At 37.6% G+C, this 22,059-nt stretch overlaps 2 protein-coding genes across 7 annotated transcripts in view; one reads left to right on the top strand and one right to left on the bottom strand.

Annotated features, from left to right (window-relative positions):
• Positions 1–22,059, top strand: part of IMMP2L (inner mitochondrial membrane peptidase subunit 2) — an 816,344-nt gene that overhangs the window by 5,975 nt on the left and 788,310 nt on the right. The gene's annotated exons all lie outside the window — the stretch shown is intronic.
• LOC100463721 (40S ribosomal protein S20-like) lies at positions 6,081–20,838 on the bottom strand. The gene is made up of 2 exons (XM_034644949.1): positions 20,745–20,838; positions 6,081–6,550 (listed from the first exon to the last, which is right to left on the bottom strand). Exons 1-2 carry the CDS (start codon positions 20,836–20,838, stop codon positions 6,081–6,083), a joined length of 564 nt encoding a protein of 187 aa, XP_034500840.1.

Genomic DNA, 22,059 nt, shown 5'->3' with positions numbered 1-22,059 from the left:
TGGAGATGGAGATTTCGGAGTGCCTACCATATGGAGAGTAGTTGAAGGTGTGGGTAAGGACAAAAGTGCTTAGAGGAACTGCATAGGAGGAGAAAAGAAAAGGGCTCAAAAGTAAGTCCTGGAGAATATTTGAAATTCTAAGGACAAACCAAGACAGAGACAGATATAAGGATGCTGAAGGGGAATGGCCGAGAGAGGCTGGGAGGAAAGACAAAGCAAAACTTTTCAGGCTGACTTGCAGAGTTTCAAGAAGTAGAACTCAATTAAGAATGGAATGCTATGAATCATCAAGTATGATGAAGATTGTAAAGTGCCTGTTAGATGTCAGTGGTTCCATTGTACTGGTGGAGGCAGAGATTATACTGCATGGGTAGAGGAGTGAGTAGGAGAGGAGGAAGTGAGGAGAGAGTAGGTGTGCTTGGGCCCCTCCTCAGAGATTCTGACTTCACTGATCTTCAGTCCAGAATTTTCAAAGATCGCCAAGGGATTCTAATACATGTCTGAGGATGAGAACCACCATGGCAGACTTCTTTTTCTCAGGGGAGAGAGAGCATGTATGTATGCTGAGAGGAAGGATCCCCATAGACAGGGAGGCGTTGAAAAGGTGGTTACCTGTAATCACTGTTCTTGGTCATGTTTCTTGTGACTAAAAATCAGATTGTCACTCTCTTTGCCTAATCTTCCCTTTGAAACAAACAAAATGCATACCTAACCCCACTTTTCAATATCCTGTGTACCCTTTTTTTTTCCTGGCCCGAAGTTCCACTGCTAACTTGCTCTCCCCACATCTGGCCTTTTTGCATACATTATTCTCTGACCTAATCCACTTGTGGGGGAAAAAAGTCCCCTTTTATTAAAAACTCAGAAATTTCAAAGGAGTGTGTACTAGGAGGCTAAGGGGAAATTAACCCTGCCGAACATAAACAATGATCTGATTTAGCCACACTTATTAATATCTGCTATCTTCAAGGCTATGTAAGATGAAAAGATACATAGGAAGGGAAGGATGAATGACACAGGGATCCTGCCCTTAAGGACTCCTCAGGTCAGTGAGAGAAATGGATGTGTAAGTAAATGACTTAAACAACGTATGCTGTTACAGAGGTTCAAAGTAAGATGGTTGCAAAAAATGGCCTTTCTTCTGTGTGATCCTGAAGACTTCACGGAGGAGGCAACACGTGAGCTAGAACTTGCAGTGGAGTTAAGGCATGTGATGATGAGGTTCAAGGAGTGGGATTGAGGGAATAAAAAACTCTTTGGTGGCCCCATGATAGTGTCAGATTGGGTTTGAGTTTTTCATCTCCTCTTTCTCCTTGTTCTACTTGGTTTATTGCAAGTTATCTGTGTCTTTCAGGGAGCTTTGGGGGGATAAAGTTGTTTCAGCTTACATAGAGAGATATCTGCAGTTTTTCCTTTTGTAGTCTAAGCTTTCTGTGAATTTACCACCGCTGGTGTATACATGCTAGATGGCTAAAACAGACCAGAGCAATTAAATCAATCTCTGGGGGTGATGTTCAGGTACTGATGTTTTTCAGAGTGCCCCCAGGTGTTCTAATGGCAGCCTCGGTAGAGAACCATGGGCTAAAATATGGTGCAGAAGAAAAGTCTGGGACTTGGAGCTAAAAAGTTATAGGCTGGGGTGGGTTTTTTTTTTTTTTTAATAGGTTGGATTTTTGTGATTCTTTTTAATAGTACATGTCCTCAGTTAAGTTACTTAGACTTCTCTTAAGCCCCATCATCCTTTGGAAAATGGGAATGGTAGTAAACCTGTCCCACCTTGTAGGATTGTGTGGGTCAAAAGAGGTGATTATGTGAAGGGACGTTACTGCAGATGTGGTTGTGACAACAAAGTAATCTGTTGGCTTTCTCCAGGAGTAGACAGGCTAAGAGCTGGCCACCTTGTCCTGTAAGGTAGTAACCATTTTATGGATTGAAATTGAAGATTTCACCATCATGAACATTTTGCTGCTCTGTTTTACTACATTTGTGTAATGCTAAAATGTTGAAGACCTAAAGCAAAAATGCAAATCCCTATACAGTCAGCTATTGAGCATTTCTTGTCTGACATGTTAAATCTGTTTAAAATTATACAGATGTTTATTGTGATTAAGATTGTACAGTATATAAATTATTTTTAGTGTCAGTAATGTGATTGTTGAATATTAAATGCTCTAACTAGGTTTTTATTTTTACAATCTGTACATTTAAAAAAAACAAATTTTTCAGAAGACAGTGAAAACCCCACAAAGTACCATGGAATACCATGAATTTAGTTACATTGCAGATCTCATCGTGTCTGTCAGGTATATAGGGACATGTGCTGTTTTTTTTTTTTTTCTGTGAGATACCTGGTATATTAGTGCTGGTGGTATAATCACATAGAAATGATCATCCTTATGATATAACTTGCTTTACTTGAGAAGTAGTGTTGTTTAATGGCAAGAAAACTGAACGTAAAGTCTAGAGATTGGATTCCAGACCTGGTTTCCATGCTCACTCCTACATGGTAGGAGATAAGTTAGTTTCTCTGAGCCTCACGTGTTAGTTCTCTGTTGCTTTGTAACATAATCAAAAACTCAGTGGCTGAAAACAACAATAATCATTTAATATACCTTGTTTGCAGCAGGTCAGTAGTTTGGGTGGTTCTGGCTCAGGATCTCGTGTGGTTGCTGTCAGATGCCAGCAGGAGGTGCAATTATTGGAGGACATGCCTGGGGCTAAAAGGTTCCCTTCCAAAGTGCCTACTCACATGCCTGGCAGTTGGTGTTGGCAATGTGGTTACTCTCCATAAGGAGCTTTCCATGGGGCTGCCCTCATCCTGGGAGCTGGCTTCCCCAGAGTGACATACAGGAGACCAAGGTGGAAACTGTAGTGTCTCTTATGACCTATCCTTGGAAGTCACACACCACCATTTTTGATGTCTTACTGGTTTCATGGGCCAGCCCCGATTCAGAGCGAGACTACCCAGGATATGGGGCATGTATCATTGGGGACCATCTTGGGAGGTTGGCTGCCTGACAGGATGACATCCTCTACCCGGCATAGCATAGCTTTGAGTTTCAGTGAAGAATTTATGGAAAATCATTTGTGAAACATTAAAGCAGCGGATAAAATTTTCAAGTTTTTCACATCTTCTAGTATAGAAGTAGTACATCTAGTGGGAGAAAATTGTGAGCAAGAAGAGTAACCATAGAAGACCCTCTTGGTCAACTGAGTAACCATAGGTTATTTCCAAGACAGTCTGTCTCCTTGATGAACTCTCTTTCTTGACATTTGCTCTGCTTTGCCTGGATTATACTCATTTGTGGATGTATGTCACTATGTTAGACTGGAAACTTTTAAAGTAGGGGCTACATCTTATTCTTCATTGTCTTATGGCACCTTTAACTGAATGCTTAGTACTTCATTGGTGTAATTGCTATTAGCCAAACTGAATTGGATCACTAGCACAACTCCAGTCTTTACGCCTCCCCTGAAATTTCAGATGCAGAGGGTCATTATTTGCTCAGGTGGTATTGATGGTGGTGGTGGCTCCTGCCAGAGCCATCTTTAAGCCTGTCCAATGGGTCTCTGATTTGCCACGATCACCTTTATCCTCTCCTAAATGACTCAGATGTTTGGATCTGCCAGGTGCTTAGCCTGTTCTTATTGATGACCAAAACATGCAAGCACACACACTCCACAGTCATTCCTGTATGTCTGTTTCAGAATCTCATTGTACTCCTGGGACATCTGGGGGGGCTCAGTTAGTTAAGCGTCTACCTTTGGCTTAGGTCATGATCTCAGGGTCCTGGGATCGAATCCTGCATTGGGCTCCTTGCTCAACAGGGAGCCTGCTTCTCCCTCTGCCTGCCGCTCCCCCTGCTTGTGCTCTCTCTCTGACAAATACATAAATAAAACCTTTAAAGTGGTTTAAAGGTTTAAAAAAAAAGAGAGAAAAAAAGAAAGGAATCTCATTGTACTCCTGCCCAGTTTGGTAACTCTTAGCAGGTTTTTGCCTTCTTAGATTACGAATGCCCAGAAGATAAAACTGTACATGTTTCTTCCATGTAATAAATCATAAAAATTTAATCTTTGCAGTTTTATCCAAAAGTGTATTTTGAGAGCTAGGTCTTTGTAATGGCACTTTGACACACATCCTTTTTTATATCTTTCTTTTGAAAAATGTTTGAAGCATTTATGGTCAGCTTTTGAAAAATCATCTTGCTTGTAGCTAGAGGAAACATTGTAAACATATTATCAAGTTCTAGTGTTCTACTTTTAGAATTGTGTACAGCAAAGACTTTGTTTTTAAAAGAAGGGAAATGTTTGTAATATTATCCTTTACATTTTAGGATCATTTCATATGGTTTTTACATTATGTAGACCAATAAATTCAGAACATCTCAGGATTCTTTTCTTCTTTCTGCTCTCTCATATGGATTTTCCTGCTGATTTCACTTTTTAGGAATTTTTTACTTCCTTCTCCATTACCAGCCTTCTCTGTCGGTTGTCTGTACCAAATTTTCTCCCTGTCTTTGGACTTAGTCTACCAATGTCATGTTTGAAGATGAGCGGGCTACAAGGGGCAGAGCAGGCATTGTGAGGAGCACTGAGTATATAAAGAAGAGTTCAACTGAAGGTTAGGGTTGATGGTCAAAGGTGTTCTTTGCTAAATAGGTGATAGTGGACCTATAGAGCAACACGTGGTAGGAAAAGATTAGAGTTGCCACAGATAAATTGTCGTGATTTTTAAAAATAGATTTAATTTTTTTAGCATAGTTTGAGGTTTACAGCAAAATTGAATGTAAGGTACAGATATTTCCTATATACCCCCACCCCCACACGTGCATAGCTTCTCCCATTATCAACAGTACTTACCAGAATGATACATTTATTACAATTGATGAACCTACGTTGACACAGCATTATCACCTAAAGTCCATAGTTTACATGAGGGTTCATTCTTTGTATTGTACATTCCATTGTACATTTGAACAAATGTGTAATAACATGTGTCCACCATTATAGTATCATACAGTAGTTTTGCTGCCCCAAAGTCCACTGTGTTCTGCCTATTTCTCTGTCTCTCTCGGCTAACCCTTAACAACCAAAGATCTTTTTACTGTCTCCATAGTTTTGCCTCTTCCAGAATATCATGTAGTTGGAATCATACAGTATGTAGCCTTATTTCCTTAATTTTTAGTTTGCTGGTGTAGCAGATTATTTACAAAGCATTTTGGTATTTTTCCAAGAGTTTGTTTGTTTAATAAGGGTTTTATTAGTGTCAGATTCAAATACTAAGTAATTATTATTTAGTTTTGTTTAATAAGAACTATTTAGTATCATTATATAAGGATAGTTTGAGGCACTTCATAAACTGATTAGCTTTTTCATGAATCTATTTCTCATGTGTAAGAAGTTCTGTAGACTTGAGCTATGACAGTAATAGTTTGAGATTAACAGTTTGAGACGTGTGGTGTAAATGACTGCATTATGTTAATATTCTAAACATTTCATTAAAACTTAAAAAATATGCATTAAATACAAATTTCTAGACTTTAAAGTGGTGATGTATGGTGAAAAGAACGTGGTTTTATTCAAGTGCTAGCTCTATCAGCAATGTGAACGTGAATTTTTTCTCTCTGAACTTCATTTTTTTTCCCCAGATTTTATTTATTTATTTGACAGAGAGAAAGAGAGCGAGCACAAGCAGGGGGAGCAGCAGAGGGAGAGGGGGGAGCAGCAGAGGGAGAGGGAGAAGCAGACTCCCTGCTGTGCAGGGAGCCTGATGCCTGGCTGGATCCTAGGACTCTCAGATCATGACCTGAGCTGAAGGCCGATGCTTAATCAACGGAGCCATCCAGGCACCCCTGAACTTCATTTTTTTTTTTTTTTTGGAAAAGTGGAGATGACATGTACTTTATAGGTTATTTTTGAGCACTATGTGAGCCATTTGTTAAAATCCTATGTGAATTTTTTTTTTCTTTTTAGAGACTGAGAGAAAGAGAGAGAATGGGGGAGGGGCAAAGGAAGAAGGGAAATGAAAGAATCTTTTTTTTTTTTTTTCTAACAACTGGTAACTTATTAAAAAGGTTAATTTAAGCATCTGCAGTGGTGACATCAACCTGAACTTCTGGCTCAATACTGATGGAAGTAATCTGCTTAACAATCTCAGAAGGACTGTGCAAATCAGTGAGTCGCTTGTGGATCCTCATCTGAAAATGATCCCAAGTCTTAGAACCTTCACCATAAGGAGTTTTTCTTGTAGTGATTCTCAGAGTCTTGGTAGGCATCTGAACCAGTCCTTTCACTTTGAGATTCTTATCCGTTGTGCCTGTGATCAAGTCAGCACATACCTTTTCCCAAGATTTTATGTTGCGGCTGGCGAGAGTAATAGTAATTCGGTGAATCACCACCTCTGGTTCCATGGGTGCCTCCCCGTGTCTTGAAAAGCCATGGCTGTGGCATGGCTTCCTGACTGACTTGATCCTCGGTGAGAGTGAACAGCGGTGAGTCAGGAGCAGGAGCGGGGTGTCCAAAGCTCTTCTGTAGCAGTGACTGCACCTTCCTCAAAGAGTGAGAGAAAAAGAATCTTAAACAGGCTCCATGTCTAGTGTGGAGCCTGACATGGGCTTTGATCTCGCAACCCCGAGATCATGACTTGAGCTGAAATCAAGAGTCAGATGCTTAAACAATTGAGCCACCCAGGCAACCCAAAATCCTATGTAAATTTTACCTCATTATAAGGAAATGTGAGGAATTAATTGCTTAATGAGTTATACTTAGTTATTACATTTTAATTCTTCTTTTTTTCTTTTTTTTTTTTTTTGGATTTTGCAGGCAAGTAATAAAGGGAAATAATGATTTGGGTTTAAGAAGGCAATACTGCTGAAAAGATGTTATTTGGGTGTGTCTGAGAAAAATGCATTTTTTTCCCTCTGAATATGTCTTGTTGATTAAGCCTGTTTGTATCTTATTATGGAAGTTATATACTTTGGGATATTCAGCTTGTGTGCTTGGCTCTTAACCATATTTATTACCTAGTTGTTAGTTTGAGATGTTAGTTCTCCCTCCAAAAGCATGAATTATATTGCCCCCTTCTCTGTAGAGTCAGAGACACAGTATTTGCTGTTTATGGTAAGGAAAGGGTAGATTCTAAATTTCTTGTGACAAATCTCTATGTGACCGGAGCCACTAGGGAAAGGCAGAGTTAGGTAGAAAGATTTTGGGGGAAGAGACTACAAATAGTCTTATGAAGTTGAAATCTTGAAGCAAGTGATAATATTAAATACAATTCTAGTTTCAAAGTGTCCTTCTAGTTTAAAATACTTAGAGGAATGGTCAGTGACATACTAATGCAGTATAGTTACAGAAAACTACACTTCTGAGTTTGAGACTGCTCAGTGTTGTTTAGTTCAAGATAAAACTCTAATAGTCATATCCTTTTTTCATTAATATCTTTATTGCAATCTCATTTTTTGTATCTCTACTAATTTAAAGTTCTTTTTTTATCTTCAAAATATATTATATGGCCAAAGATATGACAAAGTGCTATTTCCACTACATCTGCAGTCAGAACACACACATTTATTGATTAAGTTCACTGTCTTTTCTGGGCATGGTTTGTCGTGCTCCAAAACAATTACAGTAGTAACATCAAGGATCACTGATCACAGATCACCATAACAAATATAATGATAATGAAAAAGTTTGAAATATTGTGAGAATTACCAAAATTTGACACAGATATGTGAAGTGAGCATGTGCTGTTGAAAAAATGGCGCTAACACACTTGCCTGATGCAAGGTTGCTACAAACCTTCAATCTGTAAAAAAAAAAAAAAATGCAGTATCTGTGAAGCATGATAAAGAGTAGCACAGTAAAACGAGGCATGCCTGTATAGCTGAAAGTTATTGAGGCCGCTGTCCATTCTAGGTTGACTTTCCCTTGCTCTGATATCCCATAGCACAAAATTCATTTACTTGTATATAGTGTAGGAGATTTACACTAGATAGTTGTTGAATCAATGTGGTCTTTTGTGTTTGTGGGGAGAGCAGAGAGATCATCTGGGACTAGTCTTGAAGGAAGAAAGAACATTCAAAATAACATATGGTTTGCACAAAGACATAGAGGAAGTACCTTCTTCTTAAATTTAGAACCAATGAGAAACTATTTGACTACAGTAAAAGGCCATGGGACATGTAGATTGAGGTTGGACTGTGAATGACCCAAATATTAGACTTAGTAGTCTGTCAGATTGGCAAAGAAACAATTCTGCAAACAGAATGTGTTATTGAGGGCATAGAGAAATCATTGCTAATGAGAGTATGGATTTTTGCAATCTTCATTGAGGCCAATTTGGAAATAGTTATCAAAACTTAAAATATACATATCATTTGATTTCTTATTAGAATTTATTCTACAGATCTTATACTTGGCTGAAATAAAATATATTTAGGGATATTCTTTGCAGGAATTGAAAACAAATGCCCATTCTCAGAGGATTGGATAAATAAATTATGGGACATATAGTAGAATTTGTAGTTGTTAAAAAGAATAGGACAGTTTATATATGTTGAAATGGAATAATTATTAAGTAAAAAAGGTAAGATGCAGAACAGTGGGTATTAGTAGTTTAATATTTTGGAGGAGACTAACTTAAGATACATATTTTCTTGTACATGCACAGAATATTTCTGGAGGGAATAATTAGAGAAAAATGCCTCTGAGGAGTGGCAGGAGAACAGGGATGGGAGGGTGTCTTATTTTCTATTGTATACCCCTTTTTGGATATTTTGAATTTTATATTATACCAAAAAATTTTTTAAAAGGAAGAAATACATTCAACTCAAAATGTATTTCTGTATTACATATAATCTGCTCTGGAAAATTAGGGAATAGAAAGGCGAGTTTAAAAAAAAAACAAAAACCTCAATGGTTCATATATTTGATAAGGGGTTAATATTCAGAGTATATAAAACTCAACAACAACAACAAAATAGCCCAATTAAAAAATGAGCAAAGGACTTAAGTAGACATTTCTCCAAAGAAGGTGTATAAATGGTTGATAAGAACATGATAAAGGTGCTCAGTGTCACTAATCATTAGGAAAATGCAAATGAAAACCACATTGAGACACTATGAATTCACACTCATTAGGCTAGCTACTATTAAAAAAATAGTAACAAGTATTGGTGAGGATGTGGAGAAATTGTAACCCTTGTGCACTCTTCACGATAATGTAAAATGGTAGAGCCACTAAGGAAAACAGTATGGCAATTCCTCAAAAAATTGAAAATAGACCTTTCATATGGTCCAGCAGTTCCACTTTTGCAAATACATCCAAAAGGATTGAAAGCAGGTGTGCCTGCTGTTAGTTAAGCAACTGCCACTTGGTTTTGGCTCAGGTCATGATTTCGGGGTCCTGGGATCATGCCCCGGGTCGGGCTTCATGCTTAGCACAGAGTCTGCTTGAGATTCTCTCTCTCCCTCTCTGTCTCTCCCGTTTATGCTGTCTCTCTTTCTCTCAAATAAATAAATAAATCTTAAAAAAAAAAAAGAATTGAAAGCATATTCATAGTAGCATTAATCACAATAGCCAAAAGGTGGAAGCAATCCAAGTGTCCACAGATGGATGAATGGAAAAACAAAATGTGGTACATACATATAGTGGAATATTATTCAGCCTTACAAAGGAAGGAAATTCTGGCATGCTACAACATGGATGATCCTTGAGGACATTTGCTAAGTGAAATAAGCCAGTCATAAGAAAACAAATTCTGTATGATTCCATTTATATGAGGTACATAGAGCAGTCAAATCTATAGAGAGAAAGTAGAATGAAGGTTGCCACGAGTGGGGGCTAGGGAGGAACAAGGAGTTTAATGGGTGCAGAGTTTCAGTTTTGTAAGATGAAAAGTTCTGGAGATTGGTTGCACGACAATGTGAATATACTTATCACTATTGAACCATACACTTAATAATGGTTAATATGGTAAATTTTAGGTCACGTGTATTTTACCACAATTAAAAAAAGATAGCATACCCCCCCCCCCAATAAGAACCCCTAGGTATAGTGGTGGGGAAGATGAATATGTAAATAAGTGACTGTGATTCAGAGTATAATCTAAGTGTCCACAATGAGGTATAAACAAAGCTATAGTGTAACTAAGAGATTGGAGATTTCCTGTGACTTCACAAAATGGAATGAGATTTTGCGCTTGTATTAGGAGACTGGAGTATTGAGTGAGTGGAGAGGGTGGGAAGAAATTCTAGGCTGAAGGAGTAGCATAAGTAAAGGTATAGAGAGGGAAGGTGAAAGGTACCATAGAAGAGAACAAGATGGTGTTGGAAAAGAATCAGGTCAGATTCTTGTCTTTGAATGTTGACCCACATTTTTCCTACTTAAGTTTGTCTCACTTGTGTTTTGTTTGGGGTAGTATATCACTTTCAGGGGTCCTTTAATCCTTCCGCTCTTTTGTTTCTACCAAAGCTGATTCTGCCTATTTCCTTCGTACGGTAGCCGCTTACGTTCCTTTCCCTGTAAAAAGCCATTATTTTTATGTATGTCAAATAGAAAATTCCCCCTTTCCAACTCCTTTCCTTTCATCTTGTTCTGCTTCTCTGTTGTACTGAGTCCTGTTTGCCGTCTGCCGCACAGGCCATCTTTTCTTAGATTTCTTCCAGCCAATGGAGCAGAATATGTTTAGTACACAAAAAGCTAAAGACATTGTATTGTATTTCAAGTTTTTCCCTAAATAAATCAGTGTACAATACAAATTCATTGGGCCTTATTGATTTTCTTTGTGACAGGTGAGGTATCTAATTTAGCTGCTTCGCTGATACGGTACTGTTGGTACTGTTTTGTCTCCGCATGCTATAACCTTTTCATTAAAGAACTGAATTCATAGAGTTGATAGAAACATACTCAATTTTAAAGATAGAATTTATCCTTTAGCCAGGCATTAGATTGCTCTGTTTCCTTGATCTCTTTTTCTTCCTAATTTTCAGGTGTTACAGGCAATAAATGGGATGATATGGATTCTGACTTCATTTGTCTTGCTAATTTTTATCTCCTGCTAGTAGTGGTGCAGAAAAAAAAAACAAAACTGAGAAAAAGTGTTTTCTGATCAGCTTCTATTGAAACTACTTAATCAAAGTAGTCAAAGGGGAAAGATACATTCTCAAGGATTGCTACTTGATTATGGAATTAAAATCGTGAGAGTGGTGATTTATCTCAAGTGTGATTCTCTCTTGGGGAAAGTTTGCCATTCCATTAGCATCTATTTGCATATCTTTTACTTTTAACAAATATGTGATTGGATCTGAAGATAGAAGACTACATTTGCTCTTATACAAAATTTAATTTTATGGTAATATTGACTATCTAATTATTATCTTTGCTTTCAGTATCTTTGACTGAGGAGTCTGGTTCGTTAGAAAACATTATGCTGAGATCAGTGTCTTGGAATTAATCAAGGTGATCCTGTTGGTTTACAGAGAGGACTCATCTTGGCTTTTTGTCTGACATCTATTTTAGTTCTCAAGCAAACTGATATGGCTAAAATGGGGGGAAAATCAGTCATACTGGTAGGCCTTACCAATTGCAGGAGGTGACTGACTGGGCTTGGGTGATGGTTACATCAGTTCTGTATTTGAAAAGTGAAGCACACCAATATGGTTATGAATGTTTGATAATGTAACTACTGCAGAAAAAGTGGTGGTTTAAAATTAATTGCAGTTTTTGTTTAAAAAATGTGGTTGATTTTTAAGTACTTTGTTCTGTATTTGCTTTTATGTTTGCTGAAAATATTATGCATGAAGGCTATGCTTTAAACACTATAAAATGTTTTTCTACTATTAAGTAAATGATTGTGGAAAATGTTACACTTTAAAGGTCATGTTGATTTTGTGGCATTTCCAATTTTACATTTTATACATACAGTTGAATTGGTTTAGCTCCTAGTTGAGTGTTTAAAGATCTGGGTAACAAATGTAGAAGGGAAATCGCAAAAGGGCACAGTGTTTTGGAATGTACGTATCTTCCAGCTTTCTTTTCTTTGAGCGGTGGAATTTCAGATTTTGAGAGCCAATTCAGAGGGCTGAAAAGATAGCAGGATAAGAGTTTTCAGTACTTGTTAAGTCCAAAAACAACTCCAGTGATTATTTTTCTATTAATTGATGTTGTATATATAGATTTGTACTTTTCTCCCTTTTGTAACCCTTTCCCATTTGAAAATTTTTTAGAAAATTAATGAGACTTGAGCACTTACCTTTTATATAGTGGATTGAACTAATTGTATATTCAGAACACTCTTTATTAGTTGCATCTGAGTGCCGTAGTAGCAGTTATGAAATCAGTAACTCTTGTTGTGTTTATTGGGAGTGGTGGATATTTACTGGCAGTGGCAACCAAGTGGGAGGCAGGGAGCATAGTGCTTAAACATATGGGCCGTGGGTGGGACAATCTGGATTTAGCTCTGCTATTTACTACCTGTGTGACTTTAGGAAGATTACTCAAATACTGTGACCCATTAGTTTATATCTTTCAAAATGGAATAAAAATAAGTTAATGTAAGAGATTAATGGAGGTAACAAAATAGAATAACAAATTTTTTTTTTATTATTACTATGGCAAATACGGTATTTTAGACAACACAAGTGAATATTCTTTACTAGAATGAAATTTTTATTTCATTGGTTTCAAAGTCAAATTGTTTCATACAGTTTTTCTTTCTGTTTCCAATTAATGCTTCTTTCAGAGTACAGATCTGATAATACTTTGTGAAAGAGTATTTCTGATTTTGAGAGTGGCTGCCAATCACTCCATCCTAATTAAAAATGAAACAAAACCTCACTGTACTGTTAGTCAAAAATTTTTATGTGACTGTTTAATGTTTGTACCGAGGTTAACACCCAAAGTATAGCAAAATGTTGGTATAATTTGGGCCAAGGAAAAATAGTATTTTAAATATTGCCTGGGGGATTCTGTTATGTCTATCTCACTTCTAAAACTGACCTTTCATCTGTGATTTTATTATGGCTCTTTTGCTGGACACATCTGAAGAGGTGAAATTGCCATCTTTCTTTGTACTTAATTGGATAACAAATTACTTGGCTCGGGAAAGGGGAAGGTCTTTGGGTGATATGCTTAGTCTTTTTGCAGAACAAAGGTGTATTAGGTTCTGAAAAACTTCTTCATTTTTCAAAACTGATAGATACTAATTTAAATTGCTTTGAATTTCTATTTGGCTCATATATTTTTATCTAGCTCATACACTTCCTAAAATCTAAGAAAATCTTTACTAAATTTTCTTTCTGAGCCATTTATTGTAACAACCATTGTGATGTTCCCTAACATCACTTGATGTTGATGAAACAATAAAAATAAATTTCTTACAGAATTGGGAAGCTCAGGGAATTATTCTCAGGGCCACTCAACTATTGATTAAGTTGACAACAACCTATTTGGTGACCCATATGAAAATAATTTTATTTAGTATTACTGGTGTTTATTTGCAAATGGGGTTATACTTATCTTTGCTGTTGAAAGCAGGCATGTATTAGAAGTTTCCCCAACTGTATGTTATCTCGTATTATCCAACCAGCCATGTGACATGGGTTTGTTAAATGAGCACGGGTATAAAGTAAAGATCAAGCAAGAAATTTCACCATGTTGTCGTTAGAAGTGAACATGATTTCATGAGCAACGTTAACCTTGCAGCAGAAGTGAGAAATGGTCTTGGAGCAGGGTGTAATGATGATGATGATGAGGGGTGTATCATGGAAGACAGGTAATTTTAGTAGTGGGGAGAATGGACCATTCCATAGATTTCTGTTATGGAGGATAAAGGCCTGAAGTTAGACTCAGAATCACAGATAGTTGAAGCAAAGAACCTTACAGGTAGTCTGCTCAAATGGATGAAATGAATTGCTGTGTCATTGGCATGGCTAGGACCTGAATCCAAGTTTTCTGATTTCTAATTTGGTACTGAGCATGGGAAGAGCAGGAATGGTTTAGCTCTGGAGTAGGATGGGTGCTTGGTTCTTTGGGAGTAACACGTGCAAGGAGGTACTGTATCCGATGGATTGGGTGTTTCCCAAACAGCCTGCTTTGGCCACCTAGTTTCTCTCTTATGCTCCTGACTGGTATTTAAAGGAATGGGGTATCTTACACAATCACAACCAAACTGTCTCTCCATCAACATTATGAGTGGGTGGTAATATAAACCATATCTAAAATTAAACAGTCAAGGAAAATTTACTTAATGCTTAGCGAAATTCTAAGACCATTAGGATGTAGAGAGAGGAGTGAGACATGGTACTTACCCTTTAGGGGCTTACAGTGTGGTTGGGGAAAATGGACATAACTATAAAAAGATAATTAATAATACTGGGTGCCAAAAGAGGGTATGGCTAGCATACGCCAGAGGAGTTTGGGGGTGGACAACAGTGCTGGGGTTTAGAGTACTCATGTCAGACTTCCAGAAGAGATGAAAATTAGGTTGGTTGCTTCTCAGCTTAGTAGATCTTAGGCATAATTACATGTGTTCAGCTCTAAAGATATCAGATTCACCTCACGAAGTTACAGAGCTGGGAGTTTTCAGGTAACTTCAGGTATTGACTTGCAGTCAAATACCATTCCACAATTCCAACGCTGTTGTGCAGAGGAAGGCTGAAGTTTTCTGTTTAGGGACTCGCATTTCTGCTTATCCCTCCCCGAGTGCCAGCAGATCAAATTCTCCCTCCTGGTGTTCTGAATGGTCTTCTGAATGTTACAATATAGAGCAACCCCTGGTTTCAATTACCTTGCTCCCCTTTTTTTTCTTATTGGCAAAATAGTTAAAATTGCTACTTAAGTGTGAGTTTGGTGAAGTTTCCTATTTAAGGTGATCTTTTTACTAAGAAATTATTGAAACGGGGTGGGATATTCATCTATCATACATAAAACATAGCTGCAGCTAGCATTTATAGTGGGCTTTTCTGTCGTTCATCATATTATTTTGGTATTCTGTGTTATGAATCATTAACTTGAAGATTGGTACATAAATAATGCCATTAAACATTATAAGATAAATAATCTTATAGCTGTATCAGAGAATAAATAATTTACACTTCTCAAAACCCATGTTTTCACTCTACCTGGATATCTCTGCATTCAAATGGTATTTCTCCTTTTAGCACAAATAAGGGCTTATAAACCTGACAGATGAATTTAAATAAGAAATAGGAAAACATTAGGGCTTGAATTATGTAGTCTGAGCCTCAACCCATGTCTGATTCTTTAAGGTGCTGGTTTTTAACCTCTTTTTCTTCTTCTTCTTCTTCTTTTTTTTTTTTAAAGATTTTATTTATTCGACAGAGATAGAGACAGCCAGCGAGAGAGGGAACAAGCAGGGGGAGTGGGAGAGGAAGAAGCAGGCTCTCAGCAGAAGAGCCTGATGTGGGGCTCGATCCCAGAACTCCAGGATCACGCCCTGAGCCCAAGGCAGACGCTTAACGACTAAGCCACCCAGGCGCCCCTAACCTCTTTTTCTTCTTATTTTTTTATGTGATGAACCCTTCAAAGAAACTGTTTTTTGGAATTCTATTATTAAAAAAAACAAAAGATAGAAGCAGGTGGCTTTGACTGAAGAAGGGAATCGGGGCTCAGAGTTTTGGTTACTTTGTGCCTGCTCCCTTCGGCCCTTGTGCCTCTGGGGAGTCCTTAGGGCCACGATAGAGTGTGGACTGAAAAACATTGCTTTTAAGGAAAAACAAGCTAAACACTTTCTAGAGGTAAGCTTTCAATTGAAAAGAGAATTCTTGATGTCTTACAGTTGAATAGGTCTTGAAAAATTACTTAATCTTTGTTACCCATCTTTATTGCCTTTAGACATGAATGCTGTGCTATGATTTATTGAAGAAAAACCACCCCCCAATCAGCCTCTTGAAGTTTGGTATATATAATCATACACGTACATAAATATACATAATTTAGAAAGAAACACTTTCTCAATAAGTATCTTCAACTACCAAGTAAACCTGTCAGATGAGAGATGGGGTAGTCAGACACATGAACACGCTCACCCATGTACACAGACAGCACACAAACACACAGTTTGTTGCATGGGGTTAGACAATGCCTTTCTCTCAATCTGTGCCACCACATCCATCATATTCTGAGTATAGTGCAGGTAATCTACATGGACAGGAAAGTATGTTAAAAATTATTTTTAGTAATTATTGGAACTCATTTATTGACTTCTTCAATAAAACTGTATTGAACATCGGACACTTCATTGCAAGGTGCTGAGGTCTGGCAGTGAACAAGAGGCCATCACAGAACTCATAGCCGGTTGGAGGTAAGGATGAGAATATCAGGTGTGATGAATGCTGTGGTAGAGGAAGCATGGGGTTTTATGGGAACACATAGGAAGGGCATCTCATTCAGACATGGAGAGTCAGGGTAGACTTCCTGATTGGTGACATCTAAGCAGACCTGAGGGGCGATTAAGAATTGGCCAAGACAGGGGTGTCTGGCTGGCTCAGTTGGTAGAGCCTGCAACTCTTGCTCTCAGGGTTATGAGTTTGAGCCCCCCACATTGGGCATAGGACTTAAAAAAAGAAGAAGAAGAAAAAAAAGAGTTGGCCAAGACAAAAGAAGGTGGGAAGAGTGATAAAGACAGAGGAGAACATATATAAGGGCCCAGAAACAACTAAAAGCATGACATGACACACTGTAGGAATTGCATGTAGCTGGCTTTGGCTGGAGCATGATGTGCTAATGAAAGATAAGTGTATGCTGAATCTAAGGAGCTCGCTAGTGTGTTATAGGACATGGAGAGTTATTGGAGGATTTCAAGCAGGAGGAAGTTGTGATTTGTATTTTTTTAATAGAGGGCACTTTCGCTAACTACTGTGTTGACCTTGGGGCAGCCATTTGGACGATAGAGTCATTTTTCTGAGAGTAGAAGGACCAGAGATTGTAGAATACTGTAAGTTTGTCTTTCCATAACATCCCCAATTGCCTATCTCTTTTGTAAAACCTGTCTTTCTTCATTTTAGTTTTATGGCCCTGGTAACCTTATCACAAGGCTAGATTAATTCAAAAGGACAATGTTTACTGTTCAGTATCTATATAGATACACAGATATGTCTTCATTCTTTCAGTATAGAAACTGGTATGATGCCCTGCACGTAGCAGGTACTCAAATGTTTATTGACGTAAAAGGAGTAAATACTGAAGGAAGAAGTGCCAACTTCATTCTCTTTCTCTCTGATGATCATTTCTTTGCTCTTCCCAACGCTCTGTAGGCTTAGATAATTTCGACACCAGCTGTTTCTTAACAAACCACAGGGGTCTGACTGTTGTATACTAGGAGTAATGATAATAAAATGTGCATTTAAAATAGTTCAAATTCACACCTTTGTATTTTACCACTGGATCTCAAAGTCACATAACAGCTGGACATGCTGATATAAAATCAAAGAAGAGTGGAAAGTCTTGTTTACTCATCTCAATAATTATACTTTGAAAATTATATAGATGGATAATTTATGAATTGAAAATTTTTTTTGTACTTGCAAGGGAACTAACTTCATTTCTAAAATATATGTGAGGATGATCACAAAGGAAACTTATTTTAAAATATTTGCATTTTATTAAACTTAGCAGTTTATAAAATACCTTCATGGTATTACTTATACTAAATTAAATTTGCATTACATAAGTTACCTTTTGAGGCTAGATACCCAGTTCTGTAATACTGCCAGTTTCTGAAAATAAGGAAATCCAAAGGTACTTTTTGATAGTTTATAATTATTACTGACGTTAGTGATCACATTTTCCCGTGTTTAGTCAGAAGAAACACCTTCAAGCAGGCCCCTGTGTCCTGCTGCTCTTCCATCATTTTTCTGGCACCTCTTCACTTAGTGGTGTAGCAAAACGTTCCAGGTTCATCTTGTACCTTTCCAGGCCCAGCCCTGGAATCAACCCTTTTCTCTGAAGAGCTTGAGTTCCTTATAGTGAGGAATCGTGTTAGAGGCTAACATCCAGGTACTAGGAATACTTGTCTCTACTGGGGTGTGTTTTTGCTTTTAGGTCTCTAGAAGGGTTTTTTCTTGACTTCCCTTGTGTATTTGTATCTCCCCTTTTCCACAGCACCATGGTTCCAGCCAACTCCTTTATTCCTTTGGCCAATGCTACAATGTATCTAAAATAGTTCTAGAGCTACTTCCCTCATTGTTTTCATTTTTCCTTCCCTCACACCCAACTGAGTGTATATAATTGAATACTGTATTCAAAAGTTAATGGGATTAAAAGAAGCTGGGAGAAAACTTCCGCGGGTGTCCCATATGTTTATGGAATATATTCACTGGTGTATACTTATCTCCAAATTTATCAAGCTGTATCCATTAAATACGTGCAGTTTTTGTATGTCACTTACACTGCAATAAGGTGGTTTTTAAAAAAGGAATGATGATGGGTGAACTGCCCTGATGGACAGTGCAGGGTCGGAATGAACTGCCTGCCTCTGGAATTCTTTTATATGAGAAAGAAATAAATCTCCCTCCTGTTTGTGCCACTGGAAAAAAAAATTAATTGTATTGCTGCCTCTTCCATAGTTGATGCCTGTTTAATTCTCTGTCTTGTTTAGATTTTAAGTAGATAGTGGAGCAAAGACCATTTCTTTTTCTTTATATGTGTAACATGCAATAAAAATGGTGTAAATCATGAATATTGAAATTGTTTTGCCCTGTGTTTCACATCTTTCATTAGAAACTATGGCTGAAGCAAAATAAAGTTTAAAGTTTCTTTTCCCTTTCTTTTTTTACTTATGGAATGTTTCTCTACCTCTTTGCATTTTACTCAGAATAGCATAGGCATTTCTCTATTAATGCCACATTTGCATTCCTGAAAAATTTTTAATTCTGCGAAGTCATGTGCTAGAAGTGCTAGGGCTTATAGAGAAAACAGGGTTAGGAACGGATGAGAACAGATGATTTGAGACCAGCGGAATTTGTAAACATAACTAACATACACAAAAAATGACAATTTTAATAAAATGGGCTAAATCTCAGCTGGCATTTACACCCAGCATCATAGTTAATCTAAGGCAGCCTTAAACCCTCGTTTTCCTCCTGATAGTTGTAAATCCTTAAAATCATCCACTTCTACTAGAGACTAATTTCATCAAAGTTAAAAGTCTGATCGAGGGTGTTGACTTACCAATTTTGTTTTATTCTAAAGACGGGGAAATATTATGCATTTCTTCATCTGCACTCTCTCAGTTTCCTCAGATGGCTTAACATAGACAGTGGAGGTCTTGAAACCACTAAATAGAACTTTCCCTTTAAGGGTGGGGAAACTTGCTCCTGATGTGTTGGGAAAATTACATATGAGCCAATGCAACTGAAGTCATTTTCCTGCATATGAGCTAATTTACACTAAAATATCTGTTGTAGCAGAAAAGACTAATGTTAATTTGCTTTAGTTTGTAAAGATAATATGTACCCATTATTGGAAATTTAAATAATATGGAAAAATACAAGAAAAGAAAGTGAAGATTCCTTGACTACCAGTAAACATTACTGTCATCATTTTGGTACATATTCTCTATCACCTGACTTCTTTCCATGATTATGATGACGATAATCTGGGTGTGTATAAAATTTCAAATAAATGAGTTCTTATACTGAAAGCTTTCTAACTTTTTTTCAAAAGTGAATGTCAAGCAATATAGGTATACGATATCCTTTTTCATGATTACAAATGATTCTACTTCATGTCATAGTTTATGTGTTCATGGGCACTTAGATTGTTTTCAGGTTTGCCGTTAGTAGTAATGGAGTACTGAAAATCCACGATCATATCTTTGGACCCTAGAAGTGGTGCCCTGCCCAGAGGGTATGTTTGTGGAACAGGCTGGTGCACATCGTCATGGTACATTCAAGAAAGGTTTTACCCGTTTGCACTACCAGGAGAAATGAGAGGTTGTATTTTCGCACCCCGGGTGCTTTTAGTTCTCTACGTCTTTGTCAGCTTGATAGGTTAAAAAGGTGATTTTTTAATTTGTATTTGTTTTGTTATTAGTGTGGCAGAACATCTTTTTATATTTCTATAAACTATGCATCTTTTGCTTTCAGTGAAATGCCTTTCATGTATTTTGCTCACTTTTCATTCAGAACATGTCTTTTTTCTTATAATTTGTAAGAATTGTATAATTTTAGAGATGTTAAACTTTGAGGATTAATATATATTGCAGATTTTTATATCATGTTATCTTTTAACCTTATTTATGGTATGTTTTGATTTTTATGTAGTCAGACCTGTCAGTATTTTCCTTTTATATTTTCTGGGTTTTGTAAAGTGTTCAGAAATGCCTCTTTCCACCCCTAAAATACTGTTTGCCTTTGTTTTCCTTTATTAGTTTTATGTTTATGTTTTTAATTTTTATATTAATTTTTGAGTTATGTGGAATTATTTTTTTCTATAATGAGTTAAATAAATATCCACCTTTGATTTTTGTGTCTTTGGGTCTATTTCCAGGTTTACTATTTTATTAGGTATGTCTGCAAAACAAGTTAGCCCAAAACGCTGTTGGCTTAAAGCGTGTATCATCTCTCACCATTTCCACGGGTCTGTGATTTAGGAGCAGTTCAGCTCCACAGTTCTGATTCAGGATCTCTCTTACGGTTGAACTTAAGATTTCAACCCAAGCCACAGTCATGTGAAGGCCTAACTGAGGCAGGAAAATCAGGCTTGCAGTTGGCTCACTCACCGGGCTGGCCACGGTAGTGCTGGCTCCTGGGGAGAGGGAGGCCTCCGTTCCTTTCCAGCTGGGCCGCTCCCACGTCTGGCTGCTCTCGGAACATGGTGTTGGCTTGCTTAGAAGGAGTGGTTAGGAGAGAGAGCTAGGAGGTAGCGTTCCTTTTTATGACTGGCCTCACAAATCACGCAACATCATTTATGCCCCCTCTTTGCTAGAAGCCAGTCACTAAGTCCTGCCTACCCTTAAGAAGATGGGAATGAGGCTCATCATTTTGGAAGAGGCCTGTCAAGGAATTTGGAGAAATATTTTGAAGCCACCATGGCTCCTTTTTGTTCCATTCATATATGACTATCTCTGCACTAATATCACCTTTTAAGAGTCCTGTATCAAACTGATGGAATATCATGTAATGCTATGCTCTACTGTTTTTGACAGCCATTGGCTGTTACTGGTCAAGTATCTAAAAACAGAAATACAAAATAATAGTAATAATACTCTGGTGACATTTTAAGTTGCTTTATATTCCCAACTTCTCATGCTTCTTTAGAATTATGTAGTAGGGATCATTGTATTTCATTGAAGGTACCCTGCTTATAGCATTTAAAAAAAATTTGTTTTACATTATTTCATACTGCTGAGTAATTTTGAATGTTTTGATTGGCAGATACGTCTTAGTTTTAGAGCATTACATGCTGATGCAGTTTCACAAGTTATCTTAAACAGTAACTCATACTGGCAAGTAGGTAAAATCAAAATAAGGCATTTGTGTGTGCGGAGCAATCTAAGTAACATCTCAGCTCCATATGCTGTATACTCACCAGGGACTCATTATGGTCCCTGGACTTTCTGTGCAGCAGACACTTGAGTCCAGAAAGTGCTGTGCTCCATCTGCCTTAGTCTCCAGGCTGCACAGGTGAGCCTCTTGGTACTCTGACCTCTTGGTTGCTTTTTTTTTTTTTTTAAACTTATGTTGCCAGTCTGGCTTTTGTTGCCATTTCAACAAGTGTGTGCACCCTGCCCCCTGATGCTTGCACTTGTAAATTTAAAGGACCATAGCTATTTCTTCCAAAGGCATCAGTTACTGTTGCTTTTACCTTAAATTGCATAAATCTTCTCATCTGGCTTGCATCTTCTCCTGCACTGAGCCTGCACCGCTCTTGTTTGAGCTCCCCGTGGGCATGCAGCTGCCATAGATGGGCTGTGGGCAACCTTCCAAAGCTTCCGACCATTTGGACAGGTTTTATTTTTGACAGACTAATCAGAGCTTTAATATGCTTCCCTACTGGGGGAGCCTGTGTTTCTAATTTTTATCTTTATCATTTTA

This window comes from Ailuropoda melanoleuca, chromosome 1 (genome assembly GCF_002007445.2).
Source record: "Ailuropoda melanoleuca isolate Jingjing chromosome 1, ASM200744v2, whole genome shotgun sequence".
NCBI lineage: Eukaryota > Metazoa > Chordata > Mammalia > Carnivora > Ursidae > Ailuropoda > Ailuropoda melanoleuca.
Note: the sequence above shows the minus strand (reverse complement) of the source record. Positions and strands in the feature narration are given on the sequence as shown.

Excerpts from the sequence above, each read along its gene's own strand:
- LOC100463721 (XM_034644949.1), bottom strand. The coding sequence starts at position 20,838 with ATGTTCCGAGAGCAGCCAGACGTGGGAGCGGCCCAGCTGGAAAGGAAC. Across the intron at positions 6,551-20,744 it reads GCACTACCGTGGCCAGCCCG|GAAGGTGCAGTCACTGCTAC; the intron begins GTGAGTGAGCCA and ends TCACTCTTTGAG.